The 24,289-nt window shown below is 31.8% G+C and overlaps 1 protein-coding gene across 2 annotated transcripts in view; it reads right to left on the reverse strand.

Moving 5' to 3' along the window:
- Positions 1-267: 267 nt before the first annotated feature.
- The window catches only part of LOC130655083 (uncharacterized), a 33,014-nt gene continuing 8,992 nt past the window's right edge, over positions 268-24,289 (reverse strand). For both annotated transcript variants that reach the window (XM_057457786.1, XM_057457785.1), the window contains 36 exons: positions 24,023-24,163; positions 23,576-23,806; positions 23,307-23,504; positions 23,181-23,213; positions 22,354-22,605; positions 16,269-20,285; positions 14,583-15,023; positions 14,197-14,436; positions 13,859-14,047; positions 12,483-13,073; positions 11,602-11,844; positions 11,081-11,395; positions 10,944-11,012; positions 10,563-10,829; positions 9,363-9,551; positions 9,136-9,227; positions 9,016-9,064; positions 8,298-8,424; positions 8,161-8,218; positions 7,321-7,398; positions 7,080-7,210; positions 6,936-7,001; positions 5,794-5,843; positions 5,392-5,468; positions 5,190-5,280; positions 4,804-4,886; positions 4,687-4,724; positions 4,459-4,599; positions 4,033-4,101; positions 3,861-3,950; positions 3,631-3,702; positions 3,356-3,534; positions 2,662-2,784; positions 1,318-1,509; positions 1,110-1,223; positions 268-487 (listed from right to left, as the gene is read on the reverse strand). In XM_057457786.1, coding sequence (XP_057313769.1) covers positions 383-487; positions 1,110-1,223; positions 1,318-1,509; positions 2,662-2,784; positions 3,356-3,534; positions 3,631-3,702; positions 3,861-3,950; positions 4,033-4,101; positions 4,459-4,599; positions 4,687-4,724; positions 4,804-4,886; positions 5,190-5,280; positions 5,392-5,468; positions 5,794-5,843; positions 6,936-7,001; positions 7,080-7,210; positions 7,321-7,398; positions 8,161-8,218; positions 8,298-8,424; positions 9,016-9,064; positions 9,136-9,227; positions 9,363-9,551; positions 10,563-10,829; positions 10,944-11,012; positions 11,081-11,395; positions 11,602-11,844; positions 12,483-13,073; positions 13,859-14,047; positions 14,197-14,436; positions 14,583-15,023; positions 16,269-20,285; positions 22,354-22,605; positions 23,181-23,213; positions 23,307-23,504; positions 23,576-23,806; positions 24,023-24,163 — 9,441 coding nt within the window. In that variant the 3' untranslated portion in view covers positions 268-382. The remainder of the gene's footprint in view (positions 488-1,109; positions 1,224-1,317; positions 1,510-2,661; positions 2,785-3,355; positions 3,535-3,630; positions 3,703-3,860; positions 3,951-4,032; positions 4,102-4,458; positions 4,600-4,686; positions 4,725-4,803; positions 4,887-5,189; positions 5,281-5,391; positions 5,469-5,793; positions 5,844-6,935; positions 7,002-7,079; positions 7,211-7,320; positions 7,399-8,160; positions 8,219-8,297; positions 8,425-9,015; positions 9,065-9,135; positions 9,228-9,362; positions 9,552-10,562; positions 10,830-10,943; positions 11,013-11,080; positions 11,396-11,601; positions 11,845-12,482; positions 13,074-13,858; positions 14,048-14,196; positions 14,437-14,582; positions 15,024-16,268; positions 20,286-22,353; positions 22,606-23,180; positions 23,214-23,306; positions 23,505-23,575; positions 23,807-24,022; positions 24,164-24,289) is intronic.

Genomic DNA, 24,289 nt, shown 5'->3' on the forward strand with positions numbered 1-24,289 from the left:
ATTCACCATTTTAATTTTCTGAATATTTTTCAGTTTAGCAGTTGAAATTGTCTATAATCTAAGCCACATTTTTCTTATAAGTTAACAACGCGTAAATGAGCATTCCTTCATTACACCTGCTCTTAGTGCAAGCACTTAGTTTGAAACCTAAAAACCTGAAATAACCATCCGATCATGAATGCATCATCGTTTAACAGTTTCAAAATAATAAAAAAATGATATATTACATTTATATAGAAAAAATTTTTTTTCAAAAAACAAACAAAATGTGTTTTATAAAATTTATTTTCTTATAATGAAATCACATAAATACATAACTGACATAAAATCAGGTATTCGTCGTTGACAACTCAACGTATATAACAAACATTTGGACAACATATCATTTGGACGAAGTCCACGCTTTGAAGTTATGTAGGCGAACGATACCTATACGTGTACCAGAAGCTAACCAAGTGTGACACCCCATGTTTTGATTCCATGTAACCTAAACATGAATATCAGGAAAATACAACAATGATCAATAAAAACTTTAATTAGACACATTAAAGAAATGGGTGATTTTAAAAAAATCCAAGTCATTTTAAAAAAAAACGTCATTTTGAAAAAAACAAACAAGTCCTTGGAGATTCCATCCTAACAGCTGTCTTCTTCTTCCCTCCGATCGTAAATATGTTACATTACCCCTGGAGACACATATAGCATTGCTCTAACTTGCTTGCCTGCCACACAAGCACGTTCGCGTTCAGTAGATGGCACCAATTGTGCTGACAACACTGCATTCAAAGTGCGCCGGAGTTGGGACTTAAACTTTCAACCTTATGATTACAAGTCGAACGCACCACCATTACACCATTTCAACAAAGAAAAACGTCATTTCGTGAAATAAACGTCATTTCGTCAGACAAACGTCATTTTGTCAGAAAAAGACCATTCTGTCAGAAAAAAGTCATTTTGACAGACAAACGCCATTTTGTCACACTAACATCATTTTGTCAGGAAAACGTAACTTCGAAGACAAACGTCATTTCGTCAGAGAAACATCTCTTCGTTACACAAACAAGGTCATTTCGTCAGACAAAGGTCAAAACGTCAATTAAAGAAACTACCTTGCGCACAGATCTTGTTTCATATTGAGTGACGTCAGAGGAGTTTAGCTTTTTAACTTTTGACGATCGTTTGAGATCAGGATCATAGGACTTTCTATTTCTTGTAAATTCAAACTAAAAAAAAAAGGAAAATGATATTAAAAATGTGAAAATATATATATCTAGTTTTCGAAACAGAATTTGTAAATCGACAGCAACAAATGTCAACCTTGTTGGAATCATAAAATTTGTATGTATATTTTTTAAATGTCTTTAAATTATCGTCACTGAATTTTGTATATTCTTTCAGAAAATCTATAGAATCGACGTCTAGTTCTCTATCAGTAGCATGGCTGTGTAGCGAGGATTCGTTTTTCACTTCTTTTTCTTCGATTGGAATGCGTTCTATTCGGTACACCGACTAAAAATTGGAACATCATTTATATTTTCACAGAGTAGCTAGTTATATGTAATACCATGTTTTTTGTCACAAGAAAATTTTAAAGAGAAATGAAAAGACGCAGAATGTAATTTTAACTTTTATAGTCAATCTCCTGTGTTAAAATAAAACAGTGGTAACAACACGCATGCGCTAAACAGTAAACAGTAGCTACTTTACTGAGCTAAGCGTTTCTCAACGATAAACACTTAAAAGTATTTATCGTTGGATTTAAGGGCTAACATAACAAAATAAAAATATGCAGCAAACAACTATTTTTTTTTCAGTAGTTTAACCCTATTCGGTCCGGGGGGGGGGGGGGGGGGGGGGTGGCGGATTCCGCCCCCCTGACGGTTTTTTTTTAATAACTCCTGATTGCTTTGCTATATGGCTATGATACTTACTGAGTTTCAACATTTATCTATTAGACACCTGCATGCTAATTTTTTAGGTCCCATATCTTTCAGAGGCTTTGATATTGGCCATTACTCGAAACTACCCCTAAAAATCTCTATGAAATCCTTATAATGGGGAAAATATAATAACTCCTGTTAGGATTATCCTTAGAACTTGAAACTTGCAACACAACTTTGTTTCATCAAGAAGAATCATTTGGAATAATTTGAACACGTGACTAATCCGATTTCCCGATTTTGTCGGATTTCACCCGAAAATCGGGAAAAAACGGATTTTCGGGCAATTTTTGGCAATTTTTTATCCGATCCATGAAAAAACCGGAAAATGTTAAATAACTTTTATTTAGCTTTCAGAAACTTCAAACAGAATGTAAAAAATCGCTCCAGAACAAAAGTAATTATATTTTAAGCAGATAGTGGCATTTTTAACAATTTTCAAGCTTCTGATGACGTCACAGAAAGTGTGCAGACGCAAGCAAAAGTTTATTGGCGCCATTTGGTTCCTTTTATGACGTACTATAAGTGTGCCAAGTTTGATTCAATTTGAACAATCCTATGAAAAGTTATTGAGGGGGGGCGGAATCCGCCCCACCCCCGGTCATAGTATGTTCGAAAAACCCCGGACCGAATAGGGTTAAGTATTCTAAAATACGTACACAACTTTCCTCTTATTCGAACACAGTGCGGTTTTTACGTTAATAGAACAAAGAAAACTCACCTGGTTTCTCTCAAGATGTAACATCGACTTTGTGGATAAATTTTCTTGATTTACTGATACCATCACTTCGCCAGCAATATCAGATGTGACCAATAAATCCAAATAATTGTTATAAGAACAGGACTAAAATGACAGTATAACTCTATTATTACCGCTCACGGGTTAGCGCTTCAACCTTAGATATAAAGGCGAATTTACTAGAGAGATGGAAATACTACAGTCAGGATTAGTTTTTCCAAACATTAAGATTGGGTTGGTATTATTTTCAACTAAAAAATTCTACAAATTTTTAAAACAGTCACAGAATTATGATGCGTAAAAAGCATAAAACAAAAATAAATTTAAAACAAATCTGTTTCCTGCAATAAAAAAGCAGCTTTTACAACTTTTAATTAGATTCTAACTGGTATGCATATGGAACAACAATATTGGACAACGTAATGCGGCATAAGACTTGATAGAAGTTACAAAAATCCTGTATGCGAGATTATTACAAAGGCGGTTTCTTTGGGACTCGTAAATAGTAAAAATGCGGGAACGATAGAGTAAACACTAAATAGATTTTGGATCACAAATGAGAATATGAAAAAACTAACACTGAGAAAAACACTGAGTATGTTCTGAAACTGATTTTTGTTTTCGAGAAAAACCAGCATAGCTTTCTGCATGATACCTGATACAACATCATACTCACGAAAACAGAAGCGTTATGTCTTGTAGTTGGATAAGGTTTTTCTTTTTCTTTCTTCACTTCACGAAGGAATTGCTCAAGTAACATGCATCTCGCTGAACCAGGTGTAAAATTGAAACAATCATCTTCAGTAAAAAATATACTGAGACGAGGAATTGGCCACTCTATATCAAATATTATACCTAAACAAAACAGTGTATTTAGTATCAGTGGTTGTTAGCCTAGTAAAACAATTGGAAAACTAGATCACAAATTAAAAAAACAACTTAGTCACCAACCTCTTTTGAGAGAACATATTGGTACTTGTGGTTGATGAATATTAAAAACTTTTAGTAATCGATCACCTGAAGCTAAAATTAAAATTTTAATAAAAAAAAAAAAAACTTTGAAGGCTGGCGATAGCGTTTTTTCACAGAAACGCAGTCAGATTACATAATCTTTAAGCCGAGTTAATAAATGATGTTGACCTTATATTGTAAAACACAAAACGTTGTTTAGCAGTCTTTACCTGACGCAATAACATCTTTGTTATAAGGACACCATTTGAGACTTCTGATAGTGTAAGAGTGTGCATTGATGACAATTGGTGGTAACAACACTAAGACAACAAGTATTCAGTCATAATTTTCATTTTTGAAATCACCATTTGCTTTTCTTCTCCACTAATAAAACTCACTCACCTTCTCCGCCAAGGTCTTGAACTCGTAAGAATATTGACTGTGTACAAATGTTCCAAATTCTTATACAGCCTACAAAAAAAAGATTGTTTGTTTTGGAATGGCGAGATGATTTTGTATGGCTGATGAATGATGGAAAATAGATAAGGAGAATTATTCAAAGACACTCTCTGTCTCTTTGAATAAAGTTACTTAGAAAAAGTATTTTCAGTCTGCTGATATTTCTGTTGCAAGACAAAACAGGTAAGAAGGAGTAGCAATGCAGTTATAAGGAACAATTTTCGGAACGATTGGGAAAGATGGTTAATCCAAAAATAATTTTACACGATATCAAAATACTATTCATACAAATTAACTAGATAAGGAGTTGCATTTCATTTATAAGTAAATAAATAAATTTAAAGAAATAACTTATATATATTGTTTTACCATCGCCATAGCCACCAGCAATCATTTTATGACTATCAAAAGAAGACCATGATAAGGCTACACACATCCCAACGCGGTTGTTTTCAAACGATGTAGATTTGTGAGGGATGAGAAGCAATGCAGGCTTCATTTGAACAAACACTAAACAAATAAGCACTGAATAATTTACTTGTCTTCAAAATATTAATCACCTGGATGGCTATTTTATCATGTTCATATGAAACTTACATTGTTTTGCATCTGAAAGTGTTTCAGGATGAGGGATACTAAAGTAGAAAATAATAATAATAAGAAAATTATCAAATTGATCAAATTATTTAAGTTACACAAAGCATGAAAAAGCACCTGTATATTCTAATTTTGCCATCCCCACAAGCTGTAGCTAGCAAACCAAGTCGTTTCAACACATCATTTTTTTCATCGTCATCCTATAAAAAATAGACAACACCTTGTTGAAAAACTTAAAAAAAGGTGTACTTACCTCTTGATTTTTTAAGTTTTGCATATTGACAAATTGTTCATTGTTGTATGTCATGTTTATTGTTATAAAAAGCGCTTTTGGTAAATACCTGATGCTAACTAATTAAAAGGTCACCCACAAGCATGTACTGACTGATCTTTAGAAACATAAAAAAATTCGCTGGAAAGTGTAGAAAACCATTTAAATGTAAGCATTGTGGATAGAGGTCACACTATCATCTAGACGGTTGAAATTCCTGAATTAAAGATACCTGGATTCCAGAGCAACTGCTTGGACACCATTTCAAGTCATACACCGGTCCAAATTTATGACAAATACCAAGGCACATTGATGGCTCGTTTCTAGATATAAAAATACACGTGAGCTGCAGGGAAATTACAATAGTAAATCTATAACCTAAATACAATAAAACATTATACTAAAAATAAAGAAAAAAAGATAAAAGTAAATACGTTTCATTATATAAGTTCCCAACTTTCCATATTTGAATTAGACCATTTTCACATACAGCATCGATAACTGTGTGACACTAAAAAACAATTACAAGTCAGACAATCATACCAAAATATTGAAGACACTGGCAAGCTGAAATACTGAGAAAAATGTAAAAAATAACGCTGAAAAATAGTTAAAAATTAATTTTATCTTAAAATTTTAGGTAACCTAGTTATTTTAGGTAATCTAGTTATATTTTAGGTAATCTAGTTATTTTAGGTAATCTAGTTATATTTTAGGTAATCTAGTTATTTTAGGTAATCTAGTTATTTTAGGTAATCTAGTTATTTTAGGTAATCTAGTTATTTCAGGCACTGAACAATGAATTTATAAATCTACCACCTAATTTATAAACATACCTCTGAGTAGGATCTGTGAGTAGAAACAGCTAGATATTGAGTTTCCTCCGCTGTATGGAAACAAAGAAGAACTTTAACAATATAATTTACAAATATCTCTCACATTCAGACTGGCAACGAAATTTGGTGATAACCACCGTTTTGTTATATTGTCACCTAACTTTTAAATTTTTGATTTTCCGTTAGCTAACAGCATTAATAAAATCGTTAGAATACGTAATGAGTTTTTCCCTTTCGTTAACAGTATTTTCAGTAACTATTCATTTTGCTTATAGGCAGATCTGTGCTTTTTTCTACAGTTTAAAATAACATTTTCACAGTTTAAAATAACTTATTTCAGAATAGGTAATTTGCTGACTGACAACACCATGAATTTTTCAAAGTGTTATCGACTAATCTCTATAATAATAGCCGTATTGTGTGCGTTCAAAAGAGTTGCACGCAGCTTTTTTTGGAAATCCCTGCAGAATCCAATTTTTACGGAAATTATGTTGGTAGCACGCAACTTAATTTTAGAATCACAACAGAACCCGAAAAAAGGCTTAAGAAGACAATTTTCTTTGGAAGTGATGTTGTGAGGTTTGCATAGGTTATCTTTCGACCATTTTCTCTTATTTTCTGTATGTTTTCACATAAGATGAATATATCATCAAGTCTTCTAGACATGTATAAATTTCAAACAAACCAATTTATATATTTTGGCTATGAACGTAGAAATCAAAGCAGCATCATGCTAGCTATAGCTGGCTATTTTATTTTTTCTTATTCTTTTTAAGTCTTTATTTATTTTGGTATACTATTATTTATTTTTATGTTTGAGTCTATCTAGCTAGTTCTTTAGCTAGCTCTGGCCAAAAAGTGAAAGTAGCAAATTGAAGTTGGCTAAACAAAATTTTTAATCAATAACTCTTATGCTAAAGTTAGGTAGCTACACTTTTCTTTTCTGTTATGAAAACATGCAACACGGTTTATCTGTACTAAGTACTCTGAATAAATATAATATTGACCGATTATTTTCGCTTTTGTAAAATATATTGAAAATACATTATACCTGAAACATTATAAGGTTGTGGCCTAACACGGAGAATTGCGGTGGATTTTACCACCACGACTAGTAACAATGAAAAAGTAAAAAAACCTACCAGGCATGGGACACCACTCAAGTGCTTGAACTGGTCCACCCACATTAAATCCAAGACTACAACTACCTGTATAATAAAGAATTTCAACATTCAGCAGGAAAATTATTATGAGAGATTTTATAAAAGGTTTTAGTTTTCACATACCCATCAAAGGTGGAAAACTTTCGAAGAGTTTAAGTGAGCAGGCTTCTGTGTTTTGTGTTTTATACTTTGTGTGGTAATTAACTTCTATGATAGGTGAGGAAGTTGCAAAAGGGATGTAATCTTTGTATTCGCTACAAAATCACAAATGGTATATTTACATAGCAAGAATAGGGATCGGCACGGATACCTTATAATAAAATGTATTTGAAAAAAAAAACAGGAAAAAATACGATATACTTACTCTTTTAGTATGGAAATTTCAGTTTTTATAGGTAGTAGAGATGGAAAGAGAAATTCTGTAGTAGCATGCTCCTTTAACCTAAATGAAACACGATTTTAGTTGCACAAAAGATAAAACAAAATCACATTCTAGATTTATTTCTCCTGTTTAACAAAATACAAACGCGACTCTGAAAATACCTTGCTTGATAAGTTATTAGTGATGCTCTCTAGGAAAATCGACCACTTCTCTTTTCGCATTAAAAAATACGAAATACGGAAATTTCGTATTAAATAATACGGATTTTGTATTTTAAAATACGAAATACGAATTTTTCTATTTACTCGTTATTTTAAAATGATACACAGCAACTTTAGAGCTTCACAGCTTCTCGTCATTTTAGAATGATATACGGTAGCTTAGAAGCTTCCCAGTGACGTTTTCCCGTCATTTTAGAACGAAATACGGCAACTTTTAATTCGTATAAAAAATGAAACGATCTCGAAGACGATTTCTAGCAAGACGTTACTGTGTCTTTGCATTTTAAATCTACAGGGTATTTTTAGAAATACGTATATTTAGAAATACCACTTTTTAAAAAGCGCGTTTTTTTTTAAACACGAAATACGGTTTTTAAAAAAATACACGTATTTTTTAATAAGCAATTCGTATTTTTAAAAATACGAATTAAAAATAGAAGTGGTCGATTTTCTTTGAGAGCATCACTATACAAAATAAAAGTAATTTATTATTTTCCACGTCATATTTACTCTTATAAAGCCTGCTTATTTTTTTTTTTACCAACCCAACTAATTAACTCTCAAAAAGAGACGTTTGAAGTCAACAATACAATAAACATACCATTCTTTAAAAAACAGCGAATCGTACAAAGACCGCACTCTTATTTGTCTTCCTTCAGCTTTAACAAGAATAGAAAAAATTTTTTTTATTCATTTCAAATTATATAAAACACAAACAATGAAGGCAGTTGTACTTACGTTGATCACTTTCACCAGTAGATTCTTCACTTGATATTACTTCATCTTCTTCATCTTCAGATTCTGATTCATTTGGTGCTACATATTCTTCATCTCCACTTTCACTTGCATTTCCATCTTTTTTAAGCTACAAAATAACAAAAGCTCAGTCAAAGCTAGGAAACTAATTCATTGATTTCCCTGTTATACTTCAATAGCTTTCCCTGGCATCCGTGGTACTGCAAAATGGTAGCTGCAAGTAGCGACGGCCAAAGGAAATATCATGCATTTTTCCATGGGCTAACAACTAATCAAAAATATTATGTAATTGCTCATTTTAAATTCAGCAACAAGCACTGAAAATTTGATTTACTAGTCGTTAGCCGGTTGAAAATCCACAGGTTTGCCCGTCCTTTTTATACCGCATTGCGTGCTTCTCGCTATTGCGCAGCTAAGCTACCATTTTGCGTGACAGACAGACAGACGTATACAGGCATTATAATATAGATTTTACTTTACTCCAGAGTTTCCTTAATTTCTTCCAAAATGTCCGACAATTATTTCTCTAATTTTTCGAAAAGATGGATGATATTAAAATCTCATAAACATTCTCTGGTTTCCAGGTCACCTTAAACTTTGAGAATTCTGTTCAATTGCAAGTCTGTTCGAACAAAGGGAACATTTTTGAGTATTGACCTTCTTATAACTCAAATTACGATGACCTAAAAACTAAAGTTACCTTTTTTTCTTCGATTTCTTTTTTAAGTCCAGATAAAATATCAATCGCTCTAAAATTAACCAATCTATCATGTTAGACTAAGATATATATTTTAGATAGACATTTTAGATAGACACTTACTTTGCAGCAGATTTCCTTTTTCTTCTATTACCAGTTTCACTAGTTGTATCTGTTAATATATCTTCACTCAAATTGAACACTTTTCCTATTTTCTAAAATATAACACAAAAAAATTGTTAAAACAATAACAACAACAACAACAACAACGTAATTCATTCTTTCAAAAAGAATATGGCGTAAATACAATATAAAATTTATGGTAATTTTAACACTTTGACGCATCTCACCTTACAGGTATGTGTACGCGTTGATTGGAAAGATTTATATTCTACGAGACATTTTTCACATTTCCATAAGTATTTGCACTCTTCAAAATGTTTCCTCACTTCTTTAGCTTCTTTCAGTTCAGCATTGCAAGTGTAGTTGCTACAGTAAATCTGACCATTTTGTTGAAGTTCTGATAAGTTTAGCATCAACTAAAAGCGTAAACATGTTCTTTATAGCTGGCAACAATCAGAATGTTTCTCACAATCAGTGTCAGCTTTTTTCTAACAAACATTATCAGAAAAACATACCTACTTTGGCTTTTAAAAAAGGCAAAATTTAAACATGGAATTTTGGGTACTGAATTTATTCATCACCCCCTTATTCCAATCACAACAATAATTTTGCATAGAGGATTGCTGCATGTTTCATATTGTTTGTACTTTATTTCTCAATATTTTCACCTCATATTAGTGAGAGTAGGCGATATAAAACCCATAAATACAATACTTATTATAATTTCAATTAAAAGTTGTAAAAGTTACGTTTTTCATTGCATTGAACAGGTGTGCCAGATCTATTGTTTTTTTGCTTTATTATCTTGAGACCTTGTAAACCTAGGTTTATGCCTTGAAAAAAATATTCCTGCCTTTCAGTTAAAACCACATTACATTCACAAGTTCAAACACTAATCTCTGAATATTAAAATTAGTTTTTTGACAACATTTAATCAAATTTTATATATATATTTTTTATTTTGACATCTGCGGTGTTAAATGACAATACCATGTGAAAGTCACAAGATTAGCACACTTTTCAAGCTATCATCAGCTACATTCCTATGGATCTGAAACAGGCAAGTTCACAACATTTATTAAAGTGAATGCCACATACTTTTTATATGCAAAGTATGGCTTAAAAGCATATGTAAGCAACAGTTGAGCTTGTTTAAAAGAGAAGCTTTTGCATCTTTGGGTGTTTATATATGACTGTGGTCACATGTAAAATATTTTGAGAGACACAGAATTACGTTTAGACAGTACTAAGGCATAAACGAAAAAAATAACTGATGACTTTAGGATATAATTAGTTAATGAGTTTTCCTGACCCGTTCAAACTTTGCACATTATTTTTTTGAGTAATTTTTGCCACATTTTTGGACTAAATACGCATGCTTAAAAACGCATAAATCCTATAAAAAATATTATCATGAAAATACTTACCAATAAATGAAAATTTTTCAGATGTTGTATATATTCATCCATATAAAAGACATCTTCACTTTTTTTGCATCCCTTAATAGAACATTTTATTTCCATCTTATTGATATCATGCATTATTTTTAAGTTGACTTCATTATGTGGAGTTTTTTCGCATTTTCGTACATGAGTTAAGAGTTTGATGGGATACACATTTATGTAGGAACAATTTTCGACAGGACATTTTCCTTCTAACTCGATAAAAGTGACTAACCAATCAGATAGATTAACCTAAATAAATCCAATTGATTGATTTATATTGATGCAGCTTGTAATTCTGAATTATGATTTGTATTTTAAGATGATCGCTAAAAATAATTAAAAGATTAAAATCATGCAACTCACGCAATATGATAATGTTTTATCGTATTCAAGTATAGACGAGTTTGTTTTCGTTTTATTGCTGCTTTTATTCTAAATTGCAAATTTTTAAATATGTTATTAAAGGAAGTTCACAACCAGGAATCACATTCAAATTATACCTGCAGCGATTTAAGTTTTGTTGTTTTATTATTGCTTTTCTGAGCATCTGACTTCATTTTCCTTTTCTTTTTTTGCCTTTCTTTACTTTCTGGATCATCATCATCTTCATCATCTCCAGATGACGTGCAACAGTGATGTTTACTGACAGATGGTTCGTCCTCATATTCGATAGCACAGTATTTGCATTTCCAAAGATATTTACATTTACGATAGTGGCTAATAATTTCTTCCTGATTATCCATGTACTTGGCACAAGTGTAATTTTGACAAACAGCCCAGTTACCTAGTTCCACTTGTTCGAAGTACCAATTCAACTAAAAACAAATTTGGTTGTAGTAAATAGATATGGCTAATATCACTGTATATAAAGATGAAATAAAATCATTGCAGATTAGTCATTAAATTGGGGAGGAATCATTCCAATCAGTAAAATATAATGCACTGGATGGTACATAATAAATTAAAATAATAAATTTTTTTGGACAACTCACAATCTCTTAGTAACATATAAATAATTTACCAGTAAATGTTCTTTATTAAAGTGATTGTTCACGTTCTTAGCATTACATACTGCATCACATTCTGGACACTTTAAACTCACGGTAAGAAATTCTTTTAATTTTTTAGTGTCTTTTTTTAGGCACAATTTGATGTGAGTTACCATAGTGCTAATGCGCCGAAACAGTACTTCCTTGCATTCTTTAGCAGGACAGATAAACTTGTAAGTAGAAACTTTTGAAGCCCATGTTTTTGTGTCCATGTACTGAATAAAAAGAAAATTAAAACAAAATAAGGTAACAAAATTGAATCTTAATAACAAGGGTTGATAAATTATATTTTTCCCATGAATCTGTATGCATATGATTTATTTATTGTACGTTTTCTGATGGCAATGTAACCTTAGCCATTAAATAAAAGCTCAATAATGTGATTGTTTAAATAAAAAAGTAGTTAACGAATTATTCTTTTGTAACAAAAAGCCTGAAATGTGTGGTAGTAGTGACATTAAGTTATTACCATGTGTAATAACCAGAAAACTGAAAAGGTCGAGGTACAAAAAATCATACTCCCTTTATTGCACCAATATAGACATGTTACTAAATAATTTATTATTTACGATTTGCTAATTTTGAAATTTTCTATAAATAGACACACTATCTTTCAGTATTTTTCAGTATTCTTTTTTGGCAGCAAAATAAGCTACCATCTGCAATGCATAGCAGTAAAATTGAAAGCTTGTTTCGTGGAGGAAGCAAAGGCAACATGGTATGGTACTTGTTAAAAATGCTGTGCTAAATAACCACAAGCTCGACTTTTTGTAAGTCACTAAAGTAAAAAATTAAAAGCTCGTTTGTAACTCCATATGTTGACAAACTTAATATAATATTTCGTAAAACATACCTTTATATTTTCCACCCTTACTTTTGCATCTACAATTCGTATATTATAAGTCTTTTTTTTATTTTCAGATTTCACAGCTGTAGTATTTTTATCAGCTGCCTCTAGTGGTGAATTGACATTTCTAGAAGCAGTTAAAATACATAAAGGTGAAGATGACAAATGCTTTGATGATGCAGATGATTTCTCTGAAATTTTTGATTTTAAAATCTCGCCACTATTATTTTTGTTGAGAGATAAATCAATGTTCTCGTCATCTAGTTCAAATTGTGATTGTGTTTTATCTTTAAAATTATTACGTAAACTTTGATATCTTGGCGTACTTTGGTCATTTACCATATCTGTAGAATATTCTTTATCTGAGTCTAGTATATTTAGCGTTATATTCATCGACGGATTGGAGAATGAAGAAGAGGCTGTATCCAATTCCAAAGGAAGTGATTCATTTTGGGATATATTTTGTATAATAGAATTTCTCTTTTTAAAATCTTCCATAAAAGAATCTCGTAAAGAATCTTTTTTCTGGTGTAAATTTGATGTTGATTGCTCAGAACTTATTTCTTCGTCATCTGGTAATATTTTCTTTGATTTTTCCTAAATAGACGCAATTATTGGTGAAATACACGAAAATATAACTTGCATTGCTAACATCTGCAAACTAACTTGTAATATTATAATAAATTAATCTCGATTTAGACTAGGTTGTTTGTCAGGTGAGTTCCATGTTTCCTCTCTAAAATACCCTATTTCTATAAAAGCCACTCTTTCATAATTCCGTGCCTAAGAAGGAAATGATCCTAATGTAAATAAGAAAAGACAGTGTTCATTGGAACAAGGTGAATCAAATAAGAGCAATTTTTCAAAAATATTTTTTATAGTTCTTCTCTCTTTTTTTACTTTTTGAAAAAAATCTTATCTGCAATAAACGCAACATCAAATGTCCTATAACTAAATAAACACTATGACATTAAAAACAAAATAAGATAATTGGTTACCAAATAGATGACTACCTAATTATTATGGAAGGTTTGCATGGGCAAAAAATATTGTAGTAGAGATTTCAAAAACACAACTTTGACATTCTCCATAATAAATTGTGTATTTTGTCTGTGTGTTCAAGGTGATTGTGCTGCAGCTTTATCTTTAGTCTCTCACAGAGTAATTTATTACTTCCTGCTAACAGACAAATAAAGACGCGCAAATACTGATGCGAAATATATGAACAATGAGTAAGTTTCTGAAAAGTCTAGCCTACTGACATATCTATAAATTTTGGTTTCATAATTTTTATCTCGTTTTACATTTTATAATGGACCTAATTTAAGCATATTTAATATACAAGGAACATTTGAGAAAATATTGAAGATATAAAAACTCACATTAAGCTTGCAAGAATGTCTCTTTTTCTTAGTTTGAAATTCTTTGGAGCACTGAAGACGTTTCTCGAAAAAACCACATGTACGAAAATGATGAATGCTCTCATCTACAGTTGTAAGTGGAGCATTGCATTTACAATTCAAACAATGGACTTCACTCCCTTCCTCAAGATTTTTTAAAGTTTCAAGTAACTAAAAAAACAGGAAAAAGTATATTTACATTTTATAAAGTATAACACAATTACAGAAAAATATTCTATATTACAAATATTTGGAGACTAAAATTGACATGTTATATCATCAGCAAAAAAACTTTATGAATACTTATACGTGTAACGTACATTTGAATGACATTTTCGATAATGCCTAGCATATTTCGTAACTGCAAAAATCTTTTCGCATTCTGGACAATTTAGCATTTCATTGACAATTTCACGCCATTTCTTCCCTTTATCATTTTTTTCACATTTTTGCATATGATCCCATAAAGTAATCGGGTTTTGGAAGGTTTTCCGACAGCCGTCAAACAAACAATAAAAATGATACATTTCCACATTTTTCTTCCATCTTTCGAGTGGATTCTAAAAGTGAAAACATAATATTTCCAGCTCAAATGCAAGAAGTGAAAGAAGTGTGACCAGAACGTTCATAGAAGTATCTTTAATATAAATAAGATAACCTCAAGCATTATTAATACAAGGAAAAAAAATAAAACTATTACGTTTACCATTTCTGTGTCTAATGCTACATTTCCCATTGCATCTTCTGACAGTAAATCTTGTGATGCATTATTTATCATTGTATCTGTGGACAGTAAATCCTTCAATGCATTATTTGTCATTGAAACTGTGGACAGTAAATCTTGCAATGCGTTTTCAATAACCTGACTTTCTTGGATCTGGGTATATTTTGAATCATTGGTAGATAGCGTTGGTAATGAAGATTTCACATCTGTTTTTTTGTTACTTAATAAGTGAGAATTAGGCAATTCATTTTCTTGTTCTCCTTCATCTTGGCTATCTTCTATATTGGCCATGTCAACTCCTGCACTATCTTTTTCTTTGGGCAATAGGAAATACATTTCTTTCAAAGGGGGAGAAGCAAGACCTGATGACGTTAAAGATGGAAAAACCGGTGATGATGGTCTCACTTTCTCTTGTGCAGTTGTCTATGTTAAAAAAATTATTTTTGAAGTAAAATAAAAACATTATAATAAACAATCATTGCATATAATTCACAGAGAAAATTAATTTGACATTCGTTTCTTTAACGCTACACAACAAATGACATCTTCTTTGTAGATGCTAGTTCTGGGGACCACTCGCTACCAGAAAATATTATAAGCAATGTATAAAATAGCTCTACTTCTATATGACATCTTTTTTGTTTGCTTTTTTAGAATCTTCATAAAGTAACATTTTAATTTTCGTATACACAATATTATTAGTTTACTCATGGAAACTCTTTTGTCTATCTGTTTTAAGAAATATTACATGAGGTCAAAAGCATAGGCCTAGTTTGCAAGGTAGATATGCTGACTGAAAATAATATTCTTGGTATAGATAGATAAAACAGTTGATTTTGTCTTGATTAACTGATAGCTACTTTCCAAGATTTTGCATGATGATTGTGTAAACCAGGATTATTTCTTAAACATGTTGTGACAACAACGATGATGACGTGTGATCATTCCATCAGTTTAGGAACACAAAGAGAGAAACAGAAGCTTTAAATAGCCATATAAGTTTTTTTTATTATTTCTTTTAACAGAAGATTATCTTTCATCAGACTCAACTTAACACAATTTCGATTTTGATAAAAAAAAAAAAACGTTTGACTTGAATTTCATTGTATTAATTTTTTAAATACATGTACAAAAAGAAAACAAATATCCATACAGAATTTTTTATACGATTTTTAAACCAAAGAGTCCATCACACAAATTCGATGCTGTTTTGCTTGTTGATCATTTTTGCGATGAATGTTGATAATAAAAACGCAGTGGATTTAAAATTATCAACATCCTTTGCTGTCTGGCTAAGTGAAGCAAGGTTTTGGATTGACTGTAAGTTGATTTTTTAGTCTGTATGTAGCTGGCTATGTTACAAATTCTCTAGCGAAGTTGTTAGTTTACATTTATAGCTACCATTATGGTTGCTATGAGGTTAAAAGTTATATAGTGCTGTATAAAGTCCATAGTAAAGGCTTTTTAGCCAATCAGCACTGCAGTTTTTCTGTAATAACCAGTTGAAAATAGCTATCAGTTATTAACATGCTGTATAAAGCCTATCGTCTTCTTAGCCATTATAAGTTAAGATTTTGTTTACTAACTGAATGAAAATAGCTATCAGCTAATAATGCAAATACAGAGCAGCTTGGAGGTATAGAAATTGTTGGACAATTCATCACTTACCACATTATCAGAACCTTCCATTGACTGATTATTTTTTATTGTTTTCTGCAAATTCTCTTCTAAAGTGGATTCACACACAGCAGTATCAGTTTTAGCAAGGCTTGATGGTACACTTATATTTGGTAGGCTTTCTATTTTAAAATCAATAAAATCCATAGCTGTCTGATCATCATCATCAGTTTCAAATGTTGGAATGTCAACAGATGGAAAGCTTTGAATTACAATAGGTCTATCAATGCTTCCCATGTGAGAAGTAGTAGCAGTTGTGACAGCTGAAGTTGAAACAGTGGTTGCAGGTGTAGATGTTACATTTGAAATGTTTGTTAAACCATCTGTTTGCGGAGTAGTGTTGTGTTTATCATTAACAGTATTTAATTTGACTACAGAGTCATTTGTAAGTGACATTAACGTAAGCAAATCAGCTTTCTGCTCCTCATCAACTTCAATAGACTTCCTTGGGACTTTATTTGGTACTTGCAAGGTTTTGTTAGGTTTGCTCTTTTTTGCAGTTGTTAACGAACTTATCTTACTGTATTTAAATCTTCTGCTAATCTTCAGGGGTTTTTTATACTCTGCATTATTTTCATCAGAAATGCCAGAAATGATTTCCTGTGTATTATCTGACAATTTAGTTCTTGCTGGTTCTTCTCTATTTTTTTTACGTTTTCTGGTAAATTCTAAGGAAATCTTTTCAGCTACCTTGTGCAAATCTTTATTCACTGCATTTTTTTTTAATGCATCTGTAGTTGCACCCGGTACATCTTTAGTCATAACAGCGTCCACAATCATGTTATGTTCTTTAGTACTTAACCCCTTAGTTTTATTTTTCTCATTATATCTTTCCTCTTTTGTTGCATTAATATCATTAATAGAGTCCTTAATTGTATCAACAAATTCAAGGACTTCCAGATTTTGCAAGGTTCCATCTGTATCCTGTTCAGTTTTATTGACGCCAATACAGTCTTCATGTGTTGCATCTTGAATACCATCAACGTTTGCTTCCTTTAAATCTGTTATGTCCATTTCTTCGGAAATCTGAATATTATTGGAAAATTCTAAATCCTGCATTTCGAAGGTAGATTGGTCATTAGGAGTTTCAGTGGTATTTTTTTCCATATTCTTAACACTACTAGTGTCCAGCCATGCTGCAGGTTCTTTTAACTTGGTTGTTCTTGATTCAGATTCGATTGAAGTTTCTCTGTTCAGTGCTGTTTCAAAACCTTTATTTGGCTTTAAGTTGGCTGCACTTGACCAAGAGTCAATTAAAGATTGTTTATTAAAATTTTCTTTATTTTTCTCAAAAGTTTCGTTTAGCTTAATTGTGTCTGACCTGGGAGCAATTAAAGATTTATCAGCTCCATTTATTGGATGTTTGAAACACTGAACTTCTGTGGACGTTTTTTCAATCTTCTCAGAATATTCAGTGTCTTTATGCAATAGTGAATAGTTAACCTTGTTTGTGTCTGACTTTGAATGAATCAAAGATAGTTTATCAGATTCTTGTTCAAAACACTGAACTTCAGAGGATTTCTGCTCAATTTTCCCGAAACAAACAGTATCTTTGTGTAACACAGGGTCTTGTAACTGAATTGTGTTTGAGTTAAATTCAATTGTGGATAGGTCGTTTGATGCTTGTTCTAAAATTAGAACTTTGCTGAAAGAAGTCTCAATCTCCTTAACATTTTTAGATTCCTTTCTGCAATGTTCATTAGGTAGTTCTACCAAAAGTTTATCTTCAACAGTTTTTGTGACTATTTCTTCAGAAATGTCAGTATTTTGTTCGGGTGTGACTTTCTCGTCAAATGCTTCAGTCTGGTGCTTACTAGAAACAACTTCATCTTTTTCATCCACATTGGCACACAAATTTATATCATACATTTTTTTACTCTCTTTCACTACACTACATTCAAGTCTAGGTAATACAACAGAAACATCTGGCAATTTCAACCCTTTCGTTTGTTTATGTTTACCACTCTTTTTGGTGGCCTCTACTTTATTAATGCTTGTTTTAGTGAAAGTTGACAGGGAAATCCTTGTATTCACATTTTCTTTATTGTTGAGCGAAGAAGTTAAGTTGATAGTGTCTGTATTACTATTTCCCAATCCACCACATCTCCGCATATTGTATTTGGATCTACTTACACCACTTACTTCAGACATTTTAACTGAATCACTTTTGGTATCTGTTTTTTCGCCAATTGTAATACTGCTAGATCTTTTTCGTTTAGAATTTTTAGGAGAAGCAAAAGATCGTTTAAATCCCTCTCTTGATCGTGTTACTCTTATTTCCGCTGGAGATGATGATGATTCTATTTTTGAAGAAAACACAAGCTCTTGTGGAGAGAACTTGTCTTCTTTTTTAACATCTGGTATGTCAATTACTTCCTTATTAGTATCCATAACTGAACTTTCAGAAGAGGTGGCTAATAAGTTCTCACTTTTTATTTCTGTTGGCTTTTTGCATTCATCAGACTTTACCTTTGTTGCTGTACTATCTGTCAGTGCCATATTTTCAGGGTTAATCTCATCAATTAATTCATTTTGACTTTTCCTTCCTGCTTCTGCTGGTTTATAACATTCACCAGACATCATCCCTATTTTTGTACTGTCATGTGGTTCTATGTTATCAGTGCTAATCTCACCAATTGGTCTAAAATGAATTTCACTTTCTGGTGAATTATTAGATTTACCAGACAATACCTCTATTCCTGTACTGTTAGTTAGTTTTACATTATTTGTATTAATCTCATTAATTGTTCCAGATTTATTGTCACTTCCGGCCACTATTAAGTTATTATGTTCAGAAGTCATTACATCTCTTGCTGCAATATCAATTTGTTCTATGTTATCAGCCTGAATTTTACCAATTAATCCAAATTCACTTTTCTTTTCCTCAACTCTTGGAATGCTCAATATATTATCAGGATGATTTTGGTTAGCTTCAGTTTCTTGCATTGCAGGATTGATTTTGTTCAATAATTGTGAAGTAGCGGCTGAGGATTTTTGATCAATTACGGCACAAGATCCCTGTCCATCAGTTGAGCAAACCTCTGTTTTGATGCGCTTGGGCTTAGGTGTAATTGTCCACTCCCCTACATTTGCACAAATCGAGTTCCTGTGTGTGAAGCGAGATTTTTTTTTCTTTTTCTTTAGTAATTCTTGCACAAGATTAATAACTTCTTTGTCGTCCGTTAAACGTTTTTTAATCTTAGGACGTTTCTTCAGTTTATTTTTAAGCTTTTCATACACATCTGAGTGAGGAATATGTGGTGTATTTTTTACATCAGTTTCCTCCAATTTATAATCATGAGTAAAACTTTCCTGCTCATGATCGATTTTCTGATTTTCTATTAAAGGACTACACCCTAAAGAGGCAGCACCAGAATCTTCATAAGCACTATCAGTGATGCTTCTCTCTTTATTAGGAGATAGTATATCTCTGCTCTCAGCTTCATTTTTATTTTTACTTTCTTTAACGCATGTATTGGATTCTAAATTACAAACTAGTGACTGTGTTTCGGTTTCTACTTCAAAATCAGTATACTCCTGACTACTTGCATCAAAATCAGATTGTTCAGTTGTTGTGATTTCACTTGCACTTGTAGATATTAAAATTGTTTTAGAACTTGTAGATGGCAAAGTTGTTTCAGCCCTTCTAGATAACAAATTTATTTCAGCACTTGTAGATAGTTGAGTTGTTGTTGTTTCAGCCCTTCTAGATAACAAATTTATTTCAGCACTTGTAGATAGTTGAGTTGTTGTTGTTTCAGCACTATTAGATGGCAAAGTTGTTTCGGCATCTGTTGATGCTGTGTCATTTTGACTAGAAAGATCCTCTTGGTTGAGTTCTCTGGCTGTACTGATTTTTCTTGGCTTTGCTTTTCTATTTCTTCCACGTTTTATCTGATCCTGTGTGTCAATTGATGTCTCTTTGGATGGTGATTCAAAACCAGGAAAATATTGGGCCATGACTTGAGATGGTACTGTGTTCTTTTCTGGCAAGGTGGTTTGGGTAATCTGAAAAATAAATTATTAAATTATTGAATATTATTATTAAATTATTTATTAATTAATTTAAAGTTTTTGCTAATTACATTACATTACAACTAATTACATCGCCTTTTGTAATCTCTATTGTGTAGAGTTTGAAGCACTGATCAAGAAAATGTATGGGATCATGTGCTTTTGAAAAAGATATTGGGGGTTAAAGGTTTTTGAGGACATCATTAAACCCTGTCTAACCTAAAATGGGTGCATTGACCTAACTTTAGGTAATTGGTCTGATTTTGGTCACAAGTGGTTCCTAATTACTCACACAGGAAATGTTAGTTATTTTCATTTGTTTCCATAATTTGGCGTCAAACTTAAAAGTGCAATGTAATAGATTCACTGACCTTATTAACTTGTGTTAACATCAATGAAACATTGTCAACAAATGGTAAATAAATAAGACATAAAAACATTCTTAATGTAAAAGTCACAGACAGGCAGGCAGGCAGGCAGGCAGACAGACAGACAGAGAGACAGATGACACAGTTACCTAATTATTATGGGGCTATTTCTTTCATACCTGAGATTCAAATCTGTATGCTCCGACTGCTCCAACTGCTCCGGTGACCAAAGAAACAACACGGAACCGAATCCAAGTGCTCCGACATTTTTATGTGGTTTAAAAATATAGCTTATATTTTTGCATAATTAAGAAACCACGGCTCATTTGTAAACAAATATGGCTGTTTCAAAAGCGAAAGCGCTAGCGATTTTAGCCTTCAGCGAATTAGAAAATGAAGAAGATAAAAGAAATGCGGAGGATATCACTGAATTAATTTTGCCATTGGTTGCTTCAATTAGTTCTACCGATCGTGTCGATGCTGTTAGGATACCAGGATACTTTGAGACAGTGATACCCTTGTATACCGATGACACATTTAAAAGCCATTTTAGGTTGAGAAAAACATCAGTTGAATTATTGTGTTTAAAGATTGGCAACTTCGATCAGTTTTTTAAATCAAATACAAAAAAACATTATTTAGGCATACAACTAAAAAACAAGCAATTAACAAAGTCAAAAAGTTGTTTAAAGTTTTTCAATTAGCATTTTAAATAAATCCATTTTTTCCCGATGTTGTTCGTCTCGCTTATTTTCAATTTATTATATTGATTTATTATTATGGTCGACTGTTTTCCTATATATTTTGGTAATAGTTTTCCATCTTGAGTTGCATTGTTGCCAAGATGGAAAATTTGTATACTTTAATTTTAACAATTCCTTTTTAACTTCATGCGCTATAATTTGCCATACTTCTTTTGCTTTATACTTTAAATTTTTAAATTTGTCGACGGATTTCTCATATTCTGCAATTAAGATATTGGTTGCCTCTTGTTTCCAATAAATTGGAGTAGGTTCATCCTCCACTGTTGTACAAGCAGTTGATGGCACGCTTTGGTCAACTATTTCACCTGTTTTATTTTTCTTGTTTTTGTTACTTTTTTTATCCACCCCGTTTAATTTAAAAGTCATTTTTAATTTTTTTTTCGGTGGAGACGGCGACTGACGTATGGCGCTGGTATCTATGGTAGATAATTCTCCTGTTTCATCATTTCCTCCCCATATATTCTGTAAATAAAAACCGTAATCTTCGCAAGAAGTGTTAAATGACATCGCGCTTTCACTTTTAATCAAGTTTTGTTTACATTTGAAGCTGTCCTGTTTGCTTATTTTTCCGTATAATTAAGTTCCGTCTCCCGTGGTTTTTTAATTTATGTAAAGTATTCAAAATGGTTTTTCACTGCAAGAGTTTCACTAGCGAAAAAATGTGCGCCAAAGAAATGGGTTTTCGGAGCAAGAAGGCTTTGACCGTAGTAAGTCAAATTATTAGTTCTGAGTGCTCTAAATGCTCCAAGTGAACTGCTCCTCGAGGAGTTCATCCAGATTCGATTCTGAATGCCCCAAATTACCAAAGAAATGATAGTTGGAGCACTTGGAGCATTTAGAACCGATTCTTGTGTGCGAAAGAAATAGCCCCTATAAGAGATAAAATCTGGGGAAAGTCATTACAGTTTTGTAATGAGAAACATGTATTACCTTTTTTGCGCTCTGGTTATGACAGGATGACAAATGGGAGCAATATTTTCCAAGTGCAACATAAGTTTTACAGAAACAGCATGGAAGTTCGTTTCTTTTTACTATTATGGCACATTCACTTCCCTCTGTGCATGTTCGTAAGTGGTTAACAAAATCTCTTGGTAATATGAATTCTTTAGAACAACGTGAATTTGGACATGTTAAGTCACCTTTCATAACTTGTTCATACCATGGAGCTTGTGAAATTTTATCCTAAATTAACAAATTTTCACTTTTTTAGTATATATTCATATGCTTTTAAATATGTAAGTTTTCTAGACGATTCTAAATTCAACCTATTACAATTTCTTTTAATGCATTTTATTTTATTTCCCTCAGGTGTGTATTAGTGTTGGCATGGTAAGTATCTAAGTTTACAGTTTGATTTCATAAATGACTCTTTCATGAATGTACACTTTCTTCTAAAAACAACGATAAGCTTACACCGTGCTTGTACCAAATCTACCCACGTGAGCAACAAATAAAAGACCCTTTCATGAATGTACACTTTCTTCTAAAAACAACGATAAGCTTACACCGTGATTGTACCAAATCTACCCACGTGAGCAACAAATTTTTTAAAATTAATTTCTTTTTGAATTTACCCAGAAAATCACTGTATTAAATGTACTCATAATAAACCTTATTTTAAAATAAAATTCCTTGTCTACATTATCTACATCTATAGTTACCTCTAAACAATCTTGGTAGCATAAAAAAACTATACTGTTGTGATGTTAAAGGTAATAAAGAATTTCCAATATTGCATCACAAAAATTAAAACTTACCCAAATTTTATCTCCGGACTGACTAATTTTTTTCTAAAATGTAAAGTTAGAAACGAACAGAGTAATTTATATTTACAAATAATGTTTCACTTTTAGAAAAAATATAAAAAACTTAATTATTCTAACCTTGTTATTACACTTATGTGAACGTAACAAATCATAGGATTTGAAGTTTGTGTTGCATCTACCACAAGAATTGTCTGGCTTACACTTAGTAGCAACATGTTGTAAATAGGCAGTACCATATGCAAATGCTTGCTTGCAATTTGTGTTTGGACAATGAATACATATTCCTTGCTCCACTAACCGAAGTTGCGCAAAAACCTAAAGGAATAATAACTTTATAAATTTACATTAGAGATGTCAATTAAATACATAAAATAAACGCAACTTACTACAGTATGATTGGTTCGAAAATGTTCCGCTAATTTATCGATTGCAAAATGTTTTTTACAAATTAAACATGGGATAGGCATGTGCAATATTTTAGATGTATTTCGTCCAAATCTACACAGCTTTAAATGCTCTATAAAGGTTTCTATGAAAGTATGTTTCTTGCCACATAGTTCATTAGGGCAAACTAAACTCCCATTGACAATTTCATTGTGCCATTTATCTTTAAATATCTAAAATAACAAAAATAGAAAGGAAAGTTAATGCATAGGAACATCATATTAAAGATTGGTTGTACTTGAAGGATGTATGTTTTTTAATGCAAAGAAAAAAAATTCAAGTGCATTTAACTGTTCAAATCAGTGATCACGAACTATAGAAACCTTTCAATATTTACAAACCTTCCTTAAAGTGTGTAAATAATGAAAATTATATAAAAAAGCATTTACCAAAGATTTCTTCCTAGTAAATCTACAACAAGTTATAACATGCTGCATGAACTTTCCAGTATCCAAAAACACTTTTCGACAGGTTGTGGTTGGGCACTTTATGCAGTGCTTATAGGAAATACTTTTCAGACAACTCACAATCTAGAAATAAAGTTAAACATCAGACCAACATTCTTGTAAAGGTGGAAAAACAACTTCAAGAGAGTTGGTGCATAGATGAACAAATGGTCACTAATATTAAATGTACATACCTATTTTAAAAACATG

The sequence above is a fragment of the Hydractinia symbiolongicarpus genome, chromosome 8 (genome assembly GCF_029227915.1).
Source record: "Hydractinia symbiolongicarpus strain clone_291-10 chromosome 8, HSymV2.1, whole genome shotgun sequence".
Classification (NCBI taxonomy): Eukaryota; Metazoa; Cnidaria; class Hydrozoa; order Anthoathecata; family Hydractiniidae; genus Hydractinia; species Hydractinia symbiolongicarpus.